The following is an 18,861-nucleotide window of genomic DNA, read 5'->3' as shown; positions in this document are numbered from 1 at the left end:
GGGACTAAGGTTACTCTCAGTACAGCTTATCACCCTCAAACTGATGGCCAAACAGAGAGAACAATACAAACCCTTGAAGATATGCTACGAGCATGTGCTTTAGAATTCAGTGGTAATTGGAGTGAACATCTACCTTTAATTGAGTTCGCTTACAATAACAGTTATCATAGCAGTATTGGAATGGCTCCATACGAAGCTTTGTACGGCCGAAAATGTCGATCACCTCTATACTGGGATGAGGTAGGAGAGAAATCCATAACTGGACCTGAACTTGTCCAAGAAACCGTGGACAAAGTAACAATCATTAAAGAAAGACTCAAAATTGCTCAAGATCGACAGAAAAGTTGGGCTGATCTAAAGAGGAGACCAGTGGAGTTCACCGTTGGAGAAAAAGCTTACGTAAAAGTTTCTCCCATGAAAGGAGTTGTTCGATTCAATAAAACTGGGAAATTACATCCTCGATACATAGGACCTTTTGAAATTTTAGAAAGAATCGGAACATTGGCATACAGACTAGCATTGCCACCAGATATGTCAAGAATTCATAATGTATTTCATGTTTCACAATTGAGGAAATACATCCCAGATCCAAGTCATGTTCTTGAAACTGGACCGCTCCTGATGGAAAGTAATTTGAATGAAAAACTAAGATATGAAGAAGTTCCAATTCGAATTTTGGACACCAAAGAACAATTATTAAGGCGTCGCAACATTTCCTATGTTAAGATACAGTGGTCTAATCATACTGAAAGAGAAGCTACTTGGGAACTAAAAGAGAAGATGTTCGAGCAATATCCCTATCTGTTCGAAAATCTAGAAAACTCAAGTTTCAGGAACGAAACTTCCAATAAGGAGGGAGGAATGTAGGAATATGATTTTTTTTTATTATTATTAATTATTAGTATTAGTATTATATTTATTAGCCATTATGGAGTTCAAAACATTGAAAAACATGAGCTCAAAACATTGAAAAACATGAGCTCAAAACATTGAAAAACAAGAGTTCAAAACATTGAAAAATCATGAGTTCAAAACATTGAAAAACAATTGTGCCCAAATTCTTGACTAAAATAATTAAAATATTTTAAAGCATGCATTAAATTATAAGAATTATTCTCCAATCTTACCTATAAATAGATGTGTTGAGAATGAGGGAAGACACACCATAAACCTCTCAATCTAGAGCAAGCTTGAAGCTTGAACACCATCAACATTTTCTTGAGTGATATTTTCGAGCTAGAAATTCTGTTCATTTTCGAGAGAAACTTTCAGATCCAACAGTTTATTCAAATCTAATCTCCACCGTTCATATTACACTTTCATATGTTTTAAACATCATATCAAAATTTCAGCCTCATCCATACGGTAAAATTTTGTCAAACCCTTCGGCAAGAAAACTGCTCGGATTCCGAACGAGTTTAGCTAATTTACGGATTTTCGGACGATAAATTCAAGCTTGTTTCTTCCGTAATTTTGGAACACCTTTCTGTAAGTGGGCTTATGTTTTAAAGTATTTAAGTATGTTTTCGAAAATTCGGTCGACATGATATATTCCTTCGATTTGATATATGAATATTTCGTTTTGATAATTTGTTAAGCATGTTTAAATCAATTTCAAGTGCATGTTCCTTTCGTTTCAAAATTATATTATCTTCATTTCATGTTATATTCTAATATATATTCTTAAACACCAATTTAGTGTATTCTAAGAATTATGTTTAAAGGCACTGTTATGATTCAAGTTAGAAATGGTAAAAAGGAAAATTTTCCTAAAACATGATAAGATATGACAAGTTTATGGCCCTGATGCGGTGGGTAATAATAACCGATATAAGGCCTCACCCCTTAGAGGAATTACATATAGGGGACTGATCAGTAACACCATGGATAATAAGATGAAATAACAGTGCAATACGAATAATTTATGTCTATATGCATATGCTAAGTTATGTTTGCTCATTGTTAATATCATGTCTTGATTTTGTTGTGACTAATTATTGTGACATGAAATTCATTTAATATTTACATAAATATATATAAGTTATGTCGTATCTATCATTTTATTGTTCCGACGTTTGTTGAGACACGGAAATTTCGAATTGTTAAAGATCTATATATGTATATCTTTGTGTTATTGTGATCGATCGGCCCCCACTTGCTGAGTATTTCACAAAATACTCACCCTTACACCTCTCACTCCCAGATAAGAATGAAAAACAAGTTGAAGAAGAAGAGCAAATGCATTTCTGGGGATGGTAACAATGTTTCTGTTGATCAAGATATACTTTGGAATTTGGCTATCTTTTATTTTTACGATATTCGCTTCCGCACTCGTTTGTTAAATTGATTACGTTGTAAAGACATTGTATGTTTTATGAAAAAGACTGGTTTGGTTGTACACTGTACTACGAGGCTTGTTGATTTACAATTGAATAATTGTAAAACAACGCCGGATGTCAACTCACCCCGGTATCGGGACGTGACAAACAAGGTACATGTACTATAATTGAGGTCATCTTCTTTTATAAATACACATGTTTGCTCATTTGGGAAAGAGATATTGTATTCTACTGCATTTAATAATTTCTTTCTCTACTTAGTGAACCTTGTACCGACTTAGGCCTCGGAGTAGCTACGCTAGAAACCCTTTCGGCGTCTCACTGACATTTTCTTGTTGAGCGTGCGTAGATCGTCTGACCCAAGCTCATCTTACACTATCAAGAGTACTCACATGCCAGACCACCTGGGCTTATTGTGTCAAAACATGTCAGGCCACTCGGGATCATCCATCAGGCATACCTGACCACCCGAGGTCATCCTACCAAAGCAGGCCAGACCACTCGAGCTAATCCATCAGGTCAGGCCAGACCACCCGGGAGACCATGTCAAACCACACGGGGTCATCCCATCAAATCAAGCAAGACCACCTGGACTCATCCTATCAAGTCAGGCCAATCTCGTCTTTTTTCTTTGTCATCAATTCAATAATAGTCAGCCTCATACACATAATAAGATGTATCATGTTAAAAGACATCATCATCATTGAAGTTCACAATCTTGTGCTGAGGAGCTAGACATTGCAATGCCACATATTGAGATTAATTTTATCATATATTTTTTGGAGACATGAAGAAATATATCTACCAAACTACATCTATTGAAAATTGAGATCAGAAATAGCTAGCCATTGCACTTTTAGCTATCGAAAAATACAATGTTGGAAGAACACACCGTTCCAGATTCTATTATAAAACAATATGGATTTTTTTTGAGTTAATCACCAATTATCGATCGATATGCAATGCAAGCTACAAATTCTGCAGAGAGCTTAAAAAAAATTGATGCTCTTAGATAAATTGGCTTCCGAAGCTTTCGATTTTCAAAACGAAGAAGGCTTCAAGGTTCGGAATGGTGTTCCTTCGAAGGAGAAGAGAGATGCAATCAAACGTGAAGAGAGGAGGTGAAGGTGACGTGATTCTCGGAGGGTAAATGAGTCAATTGGTCCATAAGTCAAAACACGGTTGGGTCGGGAGGAACTGTCCCCAACCCAAATTTGATCCTTTTCTCGTGCCGGTTCTTTCTCCATCCCAATTACTATAAAACCCTAAAAAAGATTTCTTCTTTGCAAAAAATCGACCTAATTTCTTCTCTCACTGTGATTTACCTAGTCATCTGCAATCCTCTGAACTTTGTTCATTGAGAACGCCGACAAAATTATCAGCGGAGAAAGCGAAATGATACTCAGATGTGGACGTCTAAGACGTATTTTTCGAGTTTCGCCGTCTCCCCTAACTTATTCCGGTAAAGAAATGCAACTCATTAAGAACTGTACATTAACATGCCCTCCTTTTTTTTTTTATGTTATTTGATTTTCTTTTTTCGCGTGTTGAATTTTGGACACTGGTATCTGTTTTTTCCCCATTCTTGGCTAAAGGTTATCCATTTCGGTTAACTGCAATCGGCAACAATCTTTTGGCTTTTCATTCGGTTGAAGTGAAATCTGGCTTCCACGGGAGGGCGGAATTGGCGGGCTGTAAGGAGTTGGACTTCTTGAATTTTTCTTTACCTATCGCGATCTTTATGTGTGATTCTGGAAGTGAAATACGAAGCCCGGACAGCTTATTGCAGGTATTCATCTGTAGCAGAAACAAAACACGAGCTGCTTTCGGCCGTAGATGTTTTGTCCTTTGTCCAATCATCTCTTCACAAGCCTAAAGGTGAGTGCGACTGCATTTTTCTTTTCGTCTTTTAAACTCTTTTGATGGTTTTTTAGTGCTCATATAACTTATATGAGCACTAATTAGGAGATAAAGCTTGAGAAAGCATTTGGCAGAAGGGTACAGTAAAATTATATTAATATGAAAAAAGTATTGGATGAAAGAATAGGTTCTAGTGCTGGTTGGATTCTGAATGGTGTTGTGGTGTTTGGAATTTACTCAGAGTGTTGAGAGCCAGGTTTGTTTTTCCTTCTCCCTTTGATGTGTTTTTCCTTCTCCCTCTGAACTCACTCTTTACATGCCCGTGTTAACCTTGAATGAAGTTGCTTGTTGATCGGAAATAACTATTGTTTGGATTTTGTTTTTGCGATTGTGGTGCATGTAGGAAAATATATAATTTATATGGTACATTTGCAATAGTTCTACTTATCATTGACGGTTTATGGCAATGGCTAGGACTGCTGCTGACATTTTTGACTTTCATGACATCTTCAACTTTATTGTTGTTTCATGCAATAATCCTTTATGAATTATGTGCAAAATGACCCTCCAATATAAATGATTTAGCAGGTTCTTTGCACTACTGGCTGAATGCCGTTTCGGATTGCAAAAATGTGTTCAAGGAAGATGGAATTTTACTTGTTCTTGTTAGTGATTATGTCGGCGATGATTTTACTTCAAATCCAATTACTTTCAAAATGTTTGAGAATGTAAAATCACTTCACCAGAGGTAATGGAAATTTTAATGTTAGACAAATTTCTTATGTGGCGAACATGCTATATTTAATCTTTGATACTGCAGGTACCCCTTCCTTCAGGTTCTGGCTGTGCAATATGGCAGGTCAATAAGCTTCAATGATATTTCTACAAGCTTTATTCAGATCATCTTCAAAGAATATATTAATTTCCCTATTCTGCTGTCCAAGTACAGCCTTGAGGTCTGTGATGTACACTTGTAGTTGACTGATTGAATCGCCGGTCCTGGCGACCTGGCCTTGCTATTTGACATTTCACATAGATTTCTTAGATTTTTTGTGATTGGTTCAATCCCCCAGAATTTAAAATTAGTTTGGAGATGAAAATTCTAAGAAAGATTTTCCAAATGCAAAGCATTAAGAAATTCCTTTGAAATAATGTTGTATTTATTTTTGTAATAATCTACGGATGGAAAGATCGGTCCATGTGCCCTTGCTTGATTAGAGAAATTAAAGAAATTGAAAAATTATGTGTGCCGGCTTTGTGTAAGGTCCACATCATCATCCTGAAGGAGCAAGTTGCACGTTACTTTTCTAGATTTTCTGTATTTTCTGTTCTGTCAGTTTCTTATTATTAGTTGCAAATGAATTATTTAAAGCATGTTTATATATATACGTACATTTAAAAATATAACGAGTCTTTTATGTGGCTGACTTCAAAGGATATTAGCATGCAGATGCAATATATGTAGTCTGTTTGGTACTCTAATTATGGAAATCTTCTTAATTCATTTTGTAACATATTATCTTTTATATCTTTCAAATTGATGCATGCATTTCCCTTTGTTTATACAGTTTTCTTTCCAAGTCCTTTACTCTTGCTTTGGTATATTTAGATCGTAAAGGGGCCATGCTACATTATATCTAAAGGCTTTCGGAATCCTTTGGTCTACCCTGCGAAGAATGTTGATCTTGAAGCACTTGATAAAGGTGATAGTACTTTTTTATTCATTTCTTTACTCTTTGGCAAAAAAACATAAATCAAATGAATCGTTTCATAAGTCTTAAATATGTTTCATTCGCAAGGTTTTTATGGATTTTATAGACACAGTTGGGTGATTTCTTTAGATATTAACTCATAGGAAGCTCAGCAAACCTAAAGGGAGTAAAAAGGTGTTTTACCGTGACCTAGATCATTGAACATGAAGATTGCTTTCTTCATTTTGATGTGATAGTTTCATTTATTAGTCGATACAATTTCTTTACTGCTCCTGCAAGTGCAGTAACTTGCATTAAAACGCGACCTGAAAGAGCAAATATGAAGATATTTTTCGTCGGGCTTTTTATCAAATTGTTTTCTGTAGCTGATGATCTTTGCTCGTATTCAACTACTAATTAAACGAGGTGCGTTTTCCAATGCATCTTTTCTCATTCAAAATGCAATGGAAAGTATAAACAGAGTTGGACAAAGGATTTATGCAGTTTTGTCTCTTTCAATTTGCTTGCATGAAATTGATTTTCTAGCAATAGTACTTGTTAAATTTTGAATGTGGCAATTGATTAGTTTTTTTTATTAGTATTTTCTTCTAGTAGCGTGTTTTTGGCTTAAAATAGTTGGCTGACCACGGGGTAGGGAAGGGGGTTGGATAACAGTCTATTTGCTTGGTTCATTGTTTTTTTTTTCTTGTTTTCTGTCTTTGATGATTTTTTTTGTGGAATTGGAAACATGCTCAATTTTTCCATGTTGGGAATCATCGCATACTTTCTATTTGTCATGTTTGGCAGCTATTCAAGAGTTGAATGAACAAAGTATGCAGGGAGCTATTATCCATGATACGAAAAGTACTTGGGTAAAGCCTGTTGAAGTTGTTAAGGAACTAGATATTTGTTCCTCGTCACAAAATTTACTTTGGTCTTTCCCAGGTAGAGGCTTCTTCTGCTTTCTGCAATTTATCCCTTATAAGAGGTTAGGTCTGGGAAATCAATAAATGATAGAGTTCGTGATTATTATGCGAGTAGAGTGCTTGAAGATATTCATTCGTTTATTGTTCAAGTGTGTATTTGTTGAATGGGTCTCTTTATATGTTGCTTCTTTTCTTTCCTTTTTGCGCTTTTCGGGAGGGGGATTTGGGGGGAGGGAGAGAGGTTGTTTACTGGAGGTTAAGTTGGTTGGTGATATCAGATCTCGGTTATTTCATTACCATGGTAGGATGTTAGTTTGTATGCTAGAATTGACAGTGGAGGTTAATTTGGTTGGTGATGACATTAATTTACTGGAATAAATTGTTGCACATTGTTTCTAATTGGGTTCTATAACTGGAAACAGAGACTGTGATTCAGCGCTGAGGTAGAGTGTATAAAAAGAGAGAACTCTCAGTGTTTAGCATCTCACTGGATTAGGAAGTATTCTGCTATTCCCTGGCAGCAACAGTGCTTGTGGAATTTAGACATATTAACCATTTTATCTTCTTTTATATCTGTATGACTTTTAATTAACACATGGATGCTAAAAGTGTAACTTTTTCTCCATTTTTCCAGGTTGCATTTCTGTTGATGAGTGTGGCGATCGCTTGTTCCTTTCTGATGTCAATCACCATAGGATTATTGTGTTTAATGGCAGTGGGAAACTTCTGGATGCTGTATGTGCTAGATTTGGGTTTGATAATTTTCGACTTGTGAACTAGTTTTGTTGAGATTTAAATATTTGGTGTAGTAAAAGAAATGCATAACTGAAATGATGAACTCTTAGATTGGTTCTTCCCCTGGATTTGAGGATGGAGTGTTTGAGAGTGCCAAGTTACTACGCCCTGCAGCTTCCTTTTATCATGCTTTTGAGGATTCCATATATTTTGTGGATTCTGAGGTATTACCCCACAGCTGCTCATAATGATCCATTTATGAATTCTTTTATAATCTCATATGTTCCGCTAGGTTATCGGGTGCTTTTTGAAAATTGTATATCATTAAATCTGATTAATGCGCTACTATGTATCAGAAATTTTTCTTTTAATCTTTTTGAAAAGGGTTTGAGCATAAGTGAAGAATAACCTATTTTATAAAAGCACAAATAAGACTGAGCTGTGTATACTCTGTATTATTCAAAAACTGAGTTCTAATAAAGAGAAGTAGCAAAAGAAGTTTCAAATGAAAAATAAAAAAAAAAGTTTCAAATGAAGAATGCAAAAATTTTGTTATCCGTATCTTGGAAGATCTCAATGCAAAAGAAACCACTATCTATTCTAGATAATATCTTTTTTTGCCACCATGAGCATAGATGATTGTGGAGATGCACCTGTTAAATTAGGTACAGTTCATCTTTTTCCTACATTGCCTAGACTACATTGTGTTAATTCGATTTAATTTTTCTCCGAATGAATCCTAGTTCATTCTCTGGGAAAAAAATGGGAGAACTCCTGTGCAGCACCCAATTCTACCTTTGTCCGTGACACCTTATTTTGTACTTTTTTCGTTACCTGCTCTAATGATTTAGTATTTTGGTTGGTATTTCTGTTTTTTTGTCAATCAATTATCTTTTGCTTTCATATCAGAACCATGCTATCAGGAGAGCTGATTTGGAGAGGAGGGTCGTGGAGACAGTTTTTCCGGCGACGACTGATGGTAACAAGAATAAAAGTTTTTGGAAATGGATTCTGCATAAGGTGTGGCCTGTAAAGTTGAAGTCCGAAGCATTGAATTCTGAATCATTTTTGTTTCCCTGGCATATGCTGAAGGCATCAGATAATGATCTCTTTGTCCTTAATCAAAGGTAGAACACATTTATTGCTTTCATCAGACAAATTGTAGCTTTTGTTTCTTTATCCACTTAATGTTAATCGGATGTCTTTGGAAGTATGTAATTACTTCAGCATTTTAGAATTGACACCTTCTTTAGTCAACCATTTTCTTGGGTCTTTGTGGGATTTGATTCTTTACACTTTAAATGCACAAGTGAGACAACGCCTGGAGGATAGAGCATGATACTACCATATTACAATAACAACGCGCAAGCCTTCATCTAACTAAGTGGGGTTACTATATGGATATTTCTATGCCATTGTGCGCTTTATCTCCTATTTTATTCTCATCCTTAGATAGTACGTAACTACGTATCATGCTTAATCGTTAATAACTTTTTTAGTCTCCCACTTTGTCCATTAATGGAGATACTAGTCATGTTCTCGCATCTTCTTAGTGGATCCTCTGTTGGTCGTTTTTGTACGTGTTCATACCATCTTGGGCGTGTCTCCTTCAAATTTTTCTTCATTAGGCGTAGCCCCAACCTTTTCACTAATATACTCGTTTCAAAGCGTATTCATTTTTATAGGTCTGCACATCCACCTTATCTCTGTTACTCTAATATTTTGTTCATGTGACCGCGTTACTGCTCAACATTCTAATTAACATAGCAGACCTAACCATTATTCTTTAGAACTTCTCATTTGAGTTTCGGGGTACCTTACGATCACATAGAATACTAGATGCAACATATTAGTTTGCAGAATATTTAATGAAGTAACTCGAGCTTTCTTTTGCTAACAAGTGTCGGAAGGGAGGATTGCTCAAAGCACAATAAATACTTGGTTGAAAGTTTCTACCGTAGATGCTCTAAAATGGACATGAACGAGGTTAGATATGATCATGGGATATTTTTCGTGGCCACTGTGATGTCTGTAATTTAAAGAATGCATAATAGCGACTTGGAGGAATGCACCAAAGCACGCCAATGCTTCGCAGTACAACCTACTCTGTTAGAAGGGTTTTACTTTTCTCTAGTTGATTGGTCTATCTTCGATCACCCCGCAACATTATTAACTGAAAGAAACAAACAAAATTAACCTTTCATAACTTGTACCACTTCGTGAACAGTTTTGGAACCCTTTGGGTTGTAGACTTGGAATCAAGCTCTATCAGGGAAACTGTGAAAGGTATCGGCTTATTGTTCCCTCTCAATTTGCATGCTCAGAATAATTTCGATTTATTGACTCTCAGTGAACTGGCAGAATCTTCAAAGATTTTGGAGATCTGTGGGCAGATGATGATGGATAAATCTATTTCTGCGAGGCACGTGCCATCTGATTGGTTAGAGCAGCAACTTGCTGCTAGTTGTTCATTCGATGGAATTCCGTATGCTGGGCTTATGTCTTCTACAGCAACTTTCCAGGACCATATTGTATTATGTGATACAGGTACCCAATCTTGTTAATTCTCATAAACTTTTATCTTTTTTATGTCAAGTTAAATTTTGGGTCTGTGCTAATGAGTTTATATACTGAAGTTGGTCAGACGGTTGTTAAGTTCGATAGAGGAACTGGATCAGCAATAAGCTTTCCCTTCTCAAATTTCGGAGTCCTTGGGCTTCCTTATTGGTTTGTTCCCCCTTTAGAACAAGTTTATTCTGAGTAAGTATGAGAAATTTGCTGCAACCTTTGAATTGCTTTCCTCTGTTATGGTTTTGTTTTTAGCTTAACTTATATTTTATTCATATTATCAGTGATGGAGTGCCAGGACCGGAACTTGATCACGTACAAGAGTTTAATTTATTGCCAGGTATGCTGAATATACTTCTTTCCATGATAAACAGGCACAATTTCCTTCCATTGTCAAGTGATTTTCATTCTTAATACTCATTTGTTGGTTACTTCATATTGATCAGCAGTGTTAACTTGCGCCCTTTCCCATTCAGAATTTCAGTTGTCAGTTATGCAGCTGTATTTAAAAGCCCTTTTGTTGTTGGGAATCTGAAAGTAAAAATAAAATGAAAGGTCATGAAGATGTTTTGCTAAAACTGTTGGTTTTTCTTGCTGTTCACCATGTTGGGAAAAATTACTTTGATGGTTCGGAAACCGTCTCGCAAATTTAAGTCTGAAATGCCTACAGTGATAAAGAACATTCCATGTTTAGCAATTTTGTATGTGAAGTACCATATCAAATCTTGTGCTTTTTTACCGTCGATCTCACTTCTCTTTTAAATTTTGAGGATTTTCTAAAGTGGTCACATAATAGGAGAGTAATCATATTGCAATTTTTTAATGTTCGAAACAGACATCTCTTTGGAATATTGGTTCTGATTGGACCTAAAAACTTTTTAAAAAAAATTCTTTTAATTCACGATAGTATTTATTGTCTATTTGGAAATTTTGTGTTACCCCAGAAGAATTTTTGTTGATCTTTTAATTCATACTATTATTTATTTATTTATTTTTATCATGGTTTAAGTATGAGAAAACCAGGATTTAACTGCTGGCAAGTTTGATGTGCAGCCACTGAGATAACTGGCCTTTGGCACCAAAAAGGCCATATGATTTGTTTAAGTTGATTGTTTGAACTCTTTGTCAATGTCTGTTTAAGTGCCATTTTTACATTTCCTCTACATTCGATCTTTTAACTCAAAATCTCTCTCGTAACTAACCTTTCATCATGAACATGAGATTTGTTAGTATGTGCCTTGTTTACTATTTCTGGTGGTTAGGTAAATGAATCTCATGCTTGTATTCCTCAGGCAGAGTTGATATAGAGTTATATATCAGTGTGCCACAACAAACTGAACTAGTAGAACAACCACAAGAAGGATGTATATGGCGTCTAGCCAGAGGAGCAGCTGCTGAAGTCTCTGAATTAGAGAACAAGGCATTATCAACAGAAAAGGTGTATAAGTTGCTAAATTCTGGCACATTTTATATTTTATTAATCACTAAGTTCACCTTTTTGGAATTCTAGTTGCTGTGAAATTTATGCAATTGGCTTTTTTCAGGTTGGCATTGCTCAGCAATGGTACGATGAACTCGACAATCTTTGCTATTCAACATCACTAGAAGAAGAGTCGAGCACAGAAGAAGAAAGCAAGCCTGTCGTGCAAGAAGGGGTTGCCCGCATTGGTTGCACAATCAACTCTAGTCCTGGAACAAGTGAGGTAAGCATTCTCCAGTTTCTTTCTACAACTAGAAATTGATCTAGGTTTTATTCAACTCTACTAAAATCGAAAAGGAAAAACCACGGTTAATGCATTCACCCACAAACAAGCCCCTACGGAAAAAAAAATTGACTTTTAGGTTGAATATTTTATAGAAATTAAAGATGTTTCCTCTAAATCGATTGAGTCGCCTCTCTCGTCCTGTCTCGCAACATTTTTCTGAATCCCAGCACCCACAGATAAGATCTCAACACTTGATAAAACCTTTTTTCTTTTTAAAATTTTCCGATATATCCAGGTTATCATTTTAGCTGCACTTTACCTGAGGCTGAAAAAGAGCACAATTTCGACCATTGAAAGTTTCGAAGACAGAGTGACAAAAATCGTCTCTATTGTGGACCCGAGTAAACGGTTCAAAAGAGATCTACTTGTTAAGGTCCTAACAGCATCAAAGAGAGACTTAGAAGAACTCGTTTTCTTGAGACATCTGCATGTGAGGCTTAAGATCGATTCATTCGACCACCCTAAAGCAGATAATTTGAGAGATATAATTGTGTCCGAATCATCGGTGAAAGTTCAGGTTACCTTGTAAGAGATTCTTTCCCTTGCAAACTTGTTTGACGTGAGCGATGGAGGTGGATTCATTCCAAAGTTCATGTGGCAAATGGAATCTTTTGTCATTTCATTTGCAAGTTTTGTTTCATCATTCGCTCTGGAATTGCACTTATGCTTTTACACGTATCATTATTTGTTGGACTTTTAGAGAACATTGGGATGATTTTTGTAAAAAAAAAAAAAACATCAGTAGAAGTTTCATTCAAGAATATCATTATTTGTTGGACTTGTAGACAACATTGGGATGATTTTTGTAAAAAAAAACATCAGTAGAAGACCATTTTGATTATATGCATACAATGATGTATAATGCTTTGTCCTGTTTAAACATGTCAAACAAAAAACAAAATGAAAAAAAAGGGAAATATGGAACCGAACTTGGGAATGAATTGTGTGGGATCCATTTTCATAAAATTAAGTCAAATTGGGTAGGCAGGTTAGCTGACACCATTGGACAACAAACTTTATTCTACACAAGATTCCACGACATTCACTTCCTGGTATTAGGGGTGATCAAATTTTTTTATTAACCGCCCGAACCGTCCGAACCGAATTGCACCGTATCGTTTTTCATAATATTTTATAAAAACCGCAATTAAAAATATTAATCATAAACCGCACCGCATACGCGGTTCGGTTATTTTTTTTGCCAAGAACCGCACCAAACCGCACCGCCTAAACCGTTTGCCATAATATTTGGCCTAAAATTATAATAATTTGTAAACAACATATTCAAATAAAGAAATCATCATTCATTATATCCTAACTATTTTTAAAATTATTATTCTTACAAATAAAACTTATCTTTTCTTTAATTATTCTTCATATTAATATTTTATTAAAGTATTTTTTTTTGCTACAATATTTTGTTTGTAGTCTGAATGTAAAAAAATGATAAAATAGTGTAAATTTCATTTTTGTTGTGAATATTTTGTATTGTTAAATTATTAACTTAGTTTGAATCTTGATTATTGTTTAATCTATTTTGATCTTTATATGCTTTGAACTATATTTTATATCTGAAAACAATATATTGTTTTTGTTTTCAAATAAATTAGAATATATGTTTTAATATTTTTCATTAAAAAAACCGTAAAACCGACCGCGACCGCTTGAAACCGCTCAAAACCGCAAGGCCGATTTTTTACGTAAAACCGCGATTAATTTTTCAAAATACTAACCGACCGCATATGGCAATTCGGTTTGAATTTTTGTAAAAAAACCGCAAAACCGCACCGTGATCACCCCTACCTGGTATTGTTTGGAAGCCTTTATGGGTGTGTACATGTTTTGATGTGTTTTTTTTAATTATATATATTTTATGTATGTTTAGGTTATCGAAAATCCGTATCGCAAAATTGATATATAACAATCTCATAAAGGTTTTTCTACACATCACATTCTATATTAGCTGCTCACTCAGCCCTAAATATATGTGATAATCAAATAATTAAAGAAGCTACTGGAAGATCATTCACAGAAATATTTATTCGTTTAAAATATATGAATTTATGCACAATATTAAAAATTATAGTATACATGTGAATTGAACCAACTTCATGTGCTTAATTCTTTCCTCAAAAAACACCAACATTCATCATTTAAACGTACATATAAATGACAGACTCCATAGCAAGCGAGTGTTTTAATTTTACCTGTTGGAAATAGGGTTTGGTCCACTGGGAACTTCGTGATCGCTTGCTTCAAACCGGTTTTGGTCTCTTCCTTTGGGATTCGAATACGTGCCCCCTTTTCTTGTGTGGAAATCAATCATTGTTTTTGCAGATGAATGATCCGAGAAAAGGGTTTCAGAGTCAGCACTTGAGGAGCTCACAAGTGCAAGAAAGATGAAGAAAATGTACAAAAGCACAAGGAAAAAATGGTGGGATTTGGTGGAGATATCAAGAATTGATGATGATGAGTTGATTCTCAGAGTTGTTGCCATGCAATTTGGAAATAAAAATTATAATTCACCCAAGTAGATTACTCCCAAGAAGTCCAATATCCATTAAACAAAATGAGGATTTGTTGATGACTTTTTTTTCCCCGAAACCAATCAACAATATTTAAATTTGATTACAGAAGCACATTTATGTACATGTGCGGGCATATATATATATATATATATAGTTTTGATATGCTGCACACCTATCGTGCAAACTTATGTGAACACCGATGATGTGTCACTCACCCATTGGATGCGCAACTTTTCTATAATTCATCACATCCAATAAGTGAGTTACACCTTATCGGTACTCACATAGATGTACAACATATCAAAAAAAAAAAAATATATATATATATATATATATATATATTTATTTATTTATTTATTTTGATCATCTCGTCAATAACTTTGTTTTTTTTAGTTTTATTTATTTTCTGACCTGAAACTCATGCAACATCAGCACTTTTGAAAAAAAAAAGGTTAAAATTGCATTAAATTAAAAATACATTATCAAAATTGAAAACTGACAATATTCATTATCAAAATCATAAAAAATTAAATATATTAGCCAAAAAATACATTTTCCTTATAATTACATTATATAGATAGTTTATGTCAGTATGTGAGCTCTCTTAACTCAAATTAGCACTTCTGAAAACAAAATTTTGAGCCTAGGTATCTAAATTGCAATAGTTTCAGAAAACCGATCTTTTAATTTTTTTCAAAACAAAATTGAAGCCATCACGTAAAAGTTATATTTTGTGATTTCATACTGTTGAATTTATTTTTTTAAAAAAAAATTTAAACATCTAATTTGTATGTAAATATCTTTTTTTTTTCATAAATTTTTGTTATAATTAAAATATATATCTCTTATTTTAATTGTACTTTAAGGATTTCAAACCTCTTGATTAGTTCAATCTATTCAGACAAGTGCATTACAAGATCAAGTCGTTATGGTAAGAAGACAAGCTGCATAATGTTTGAACTCTAGTTGCAAGATGCATATGTCAAACTAAGAGCATCTCCAACCCATCTCTATTTTGGAGGAAATCTCCAAAATAGAGTATGAGTTGGTGCTCTAACTCAACTCTAAATGCAATCTCCATTTTGGAGATTGCAACAGTGATCCTTCATTTTTGGAGGATAACTATTAATTTGAAGATCAATACGGAGATCCACCAAATTACTGAAATGCCATCATAACAATTGCAAAATAGTCCTTTTGTATTTTTATGTATTTGTTTTGATCCATTTTATATTATTATATTTCAAATTATTTAATTAATTAATTTTACTATTAAATATTTTTTATAGTTAGTTAATTTATTTTAATTGTTTTATTATTTTCATGAATTAAATACAAGTCAATTGTTTATAATTATCATGAAATGGAAATAATAAACAAGATAATGATCATAAAAATTAATAACATATTATTTTAAATAAATTGAGTTTAATACATGTTTTATTGTATTATGTTTATCGAATTAATTAAGTTCGGTTATATAATACATTATGTAATTCTATGATTATATTTGTGTTTTTGAAAAATAGAGGATATGGGTTGGAGATGGCCTAACTGGCAGTACATGTGTTCAAACCCATTGAAGATCTAACAGCACTGCCACCGGTCAGAAATGAGTTTGTTTCTCATGAAAACTTGCAGGGGGTACCAGGTACGTGATTGTTCCAAATATGAATGATCTGACTTCTTTTATTAAGCGTCGTATGTCCCGATTCAACCGTTAATTTTAATCCCTTGGTACGACTTCAAAGATAAAAATATAAATTGAGGAATATAATAAAATTATAGAGAGATTCAATTAACAATATAATTTAATTATGTTGTTATGAACTTGAACAATATTTTTTACAAGAAATTTGGAGGAATATGTCAAAATCTGAAGAAACTAAAACACTGGAAAAATTGAAATATATATATATATATATATATATATATATATATATATATATATATATATATATATATAAACTATTGAGAGAAATTGAAGAAGATTTGCTGCTGCTTTTGTTGAATGTTTGTCGAGAGAGTTTTTCTGATTCTTCTTTTCAGCTTTTATTCCACCCCACAGAGCAGTTCCAGCCACCTTCCACGATCATCCATAATGGGCTGTGGATCAACTTCTCCCATCTTGCTCACCAACTGACTTCTTTACTAGATTATGAAATAGGGTTCTCACATTTAATGGACTTCCATTGCTGATGAGCTTTACACAATTTGCGCTTTGTAGAATTTGGGCTCAACAGAGTTATTCAAATAGGATACTGGAAGTCAAGTCATTCAACTTCTGACCTATTTATAAAGATTACACAAGTATCTTAGCAACTCACAAATGACAGAAATTTACCTATTTCGGACAATGTGTGTCAGTTTTAAGAGTTTAAAATCGTAAAAGCACAAGGAAAATTAAATGAGAATTTAATGATACGTACGACGACTGAAAGCGACATGTCCATTTTGTCTGATGATAGTACAGATGATTGGAGCCATTAAACTACAAAAATTAGTTTTTAACAACCTAAAAACTGTTAAGAATGATATAAAATTTAGATATTTTCTGAGATCTCCCTATAAACTCTGATCTGATCCCAATAATATATTCTCACTTCCAGTCACCGATGTGTATCCAACAAGGGACAAACAATATGATATGTTATTTTTGCTAAAAAATAATCAACTCAAATATTATATATTTTTAAACGTATTAAATATAATTAAAATATACTACATTGTCTATTACTTGTAGAGACAGACTCCTCAAATTATCTATTATTATCGCTTCTGTAAGAAAAAGAAATTTGTATATATGTTGAGATAACTCAAGAAAGAGAGACCATACATGTGCCCATATTTTAATTTCCATGGATTGACTTGTAAAAACGCCATTATAAATCACCAAAATTTCGGAATGATTTTGAAATTATGAGGAAAGGACATCCTCAATCAAAGTGTTTGCTATGTCAACAAATTGAGGTAAGCCACGAGCATTCCCTTCGAGTCAGTTGTCGTTATACAAACATAATTTTGATATGATGTACACCTACCGTGCACACTTATGTGAACACTGATGATGTGTCACTCACCTATTGGATGTTCAATTTTTCTGTATTTATCACATCCAATGGGTGAGTGACACCTCATCGGTGCTCACATAGGTGTGCACGGTAGGTGTGCAGCATATCAAAACTATATATATATATAAATATATATATATATATATATATATATATATATATATATATATATATATATATATATATATATATATTACGTGTCTCTTCTAATTCAATTTTTTTTTTGGGGTGGGGAATTCAATTTTTTTTTTTTTTGGGGTGGGGTTTGAAATTTATAGTATAAGAAAATATGAAAAAATATCTCTAAATTAATAGTTTTAATATAATATCTTTTATCATATGAAAAATATTTAATAACAACAAATATTGCAACACGTAGAAAAATTAGTTCATAGAGACAATATTACATGATTATTAAACATTATGGCCCATATGGACTCGATTCCCAAATACCGGAACGGGTAGAATTGAATGCATCTGTCCATTCCACGCACCAAATTCGTATATCGCTTATACTTTTTTTTTTTTCGTGGAAACTCACTGTGATCGTCTTTTGATGTATACTGGATAAATTTTGAACAAACACAATAACTTAGAAACCACTTTAGTTGATATAAAGTTATTATATTAATAACAAACAAATGAAATGTTAATATTTTTCTTTTCAAGTCAATTTTTAAATTCGGTGTAATTTTTCTTCATATGTCCTTTGTTTTTAAGAAGCAAACTTGGATTCTTTGTTGATGTAAAGTTGTGGTGGAATTATTCATTACCCTTTCCCCTTCACTTTTGGCTTGCTTTGGAGGCTTTCCTTGTGCAGTGAACACAAGAATATCACTCATCTTCATCAGAAACCTTCCTTCTATTTGAACACATATAGTCATCAAGTCGTTGAACGACCAATTTTCCTTCTCTGCATTATATAAATTTTGAAGGGTCATATCGTTGTGGATGAATGCATAAAATATTTGTTTTTGAAATCCGATTGGACCGGCCGGTCTGACCGAGAACCTATTCGAGCGGACTCGACCGACTAATTCAGCATTTTTTTAATATTTTTTAGAATTTTATTATTTTCTTTCAAAAATTATCTCCTGGCCAGCGGTAAGTGGTGGTCGTCATGATGTAGACTTTTAGGCTTTAGCCAATATCCATAATCTTTGGATCGGAGTTCCATACAACTACCAATTTTGTTGCTTTCGAATCTAGGCTTTTTTGTCCATTTTCTTCACTTTGATTAGAGATATAACTATCAAATACAATAACAAAAATATCAATTTTTGTAAAAATGTCATTTGTTTTTTGATTATTTTATGAAGAAATATTGTGTAATATATGTAGGTTTGAGTGAAAATATTACTTTTAATGTCAAACATA

General features: G+C 33.7%; 1 protein-coding gene across 11 annotated transcripts; it reads left to right on the top strand.

Annotated features, from left to right (window-relative positions):
* The first annotated feature begins 3,499 nt into the window (after nt 1-3,499).
* LOC140808587 (uncharacterized) lies at nt 3,500-12,742 on the top strand. Of its 11 annotated transcripts, none has more exons than XM_073165660.1 (18): nt 3,521-3,801; nt 3,935-4,033; nt 4,119-4,217; nt 4,785-4,947; nt 5,020-5,155; nt 5,818-5,902; nt 6,698-6,835; nt 7,451-7,551; nt 7,662-7,775; nt 8,461-8,678; nt 9,453-9,537; nt 9,779-9,837; nt 9,902-10,098; nt 10,188-10,311; nt 10,404-10,459; nt 11,412-11,557; nt 11,664-11,822; nt 12,121-12,742. In XM_073165660.1, the coding sequence occupies exons 1-18, from the start codon at nt 3,735-3,737 to the stop codon at nt 12,412-12,414; spliced, it is 2,340 nt and encodes a 779-aa protein (XP_073021761.1). In that variant the 5' UTR covers nt 3,521-3,734; the 3' UTR covers nt 12,415-12,742. The 11 variants fall into 11 exon arrangements, with proteins under 11 accessions (XP_073021769.1, XP_073021765.1, XP_073021761.1 ...); XM_073165658.1 differs by having other exon boundaries at nt 3,522-3,801; nt 5,809-5,902; XM_073165659.1 differs by having other exon boundaries at nt 3,525-3,801; nt 4,788-4,947; nt 5,809-5,902.
* Nucleotides 12,743-18,861: the final 6,119 nt, after the last annotated feature.

The sequence above is a fragment of the Primulina eburnea genome, chromosome 13 (assembly GCF_022965805.1).
Source record: "Primulina eburnea isolate SZY01 chromosome 13, ASM2296580v1, whole genome shotgun sequence".
Classification (NCBI taxonomy): Eukaryota; Viridiplantae; Streptophyta; class Magnoliopsida; order Lamiales; family Gesneriaceae; genus Primulina; species Primulina eburnea.
This window is presented reverse-complemented; position numbering and strand designations above follow the sequence as displayed.

What these genes read in the sequence shown, in the direction of transcription:
- LOC140808587 (XM_073165658.1), top strand. Translation starts at nt 3,735, where the DNA reads ATGATACTCAGATGTGGACGTCTAAGACGTATTTTTCGAGTTTCGCCG. An exon ending in GTGGGAAACTTCTGGATGCT is followed by an intron (nt 7,552 to 7,661) that starts GTATGTGCTAGA and finishes ATGAACTCTTAG; the next exon opens with ATTGGTTCTTCCCCTGGATT. An exon ending in TATATTTTGTGGATTCTGAG is followed by an intron (nt 7,776 to 8,460) that starts GTATTACCCCAC and finishes CTTTCATATCAG; the next exon opens with AACCATGCTATCAGGAGAGC.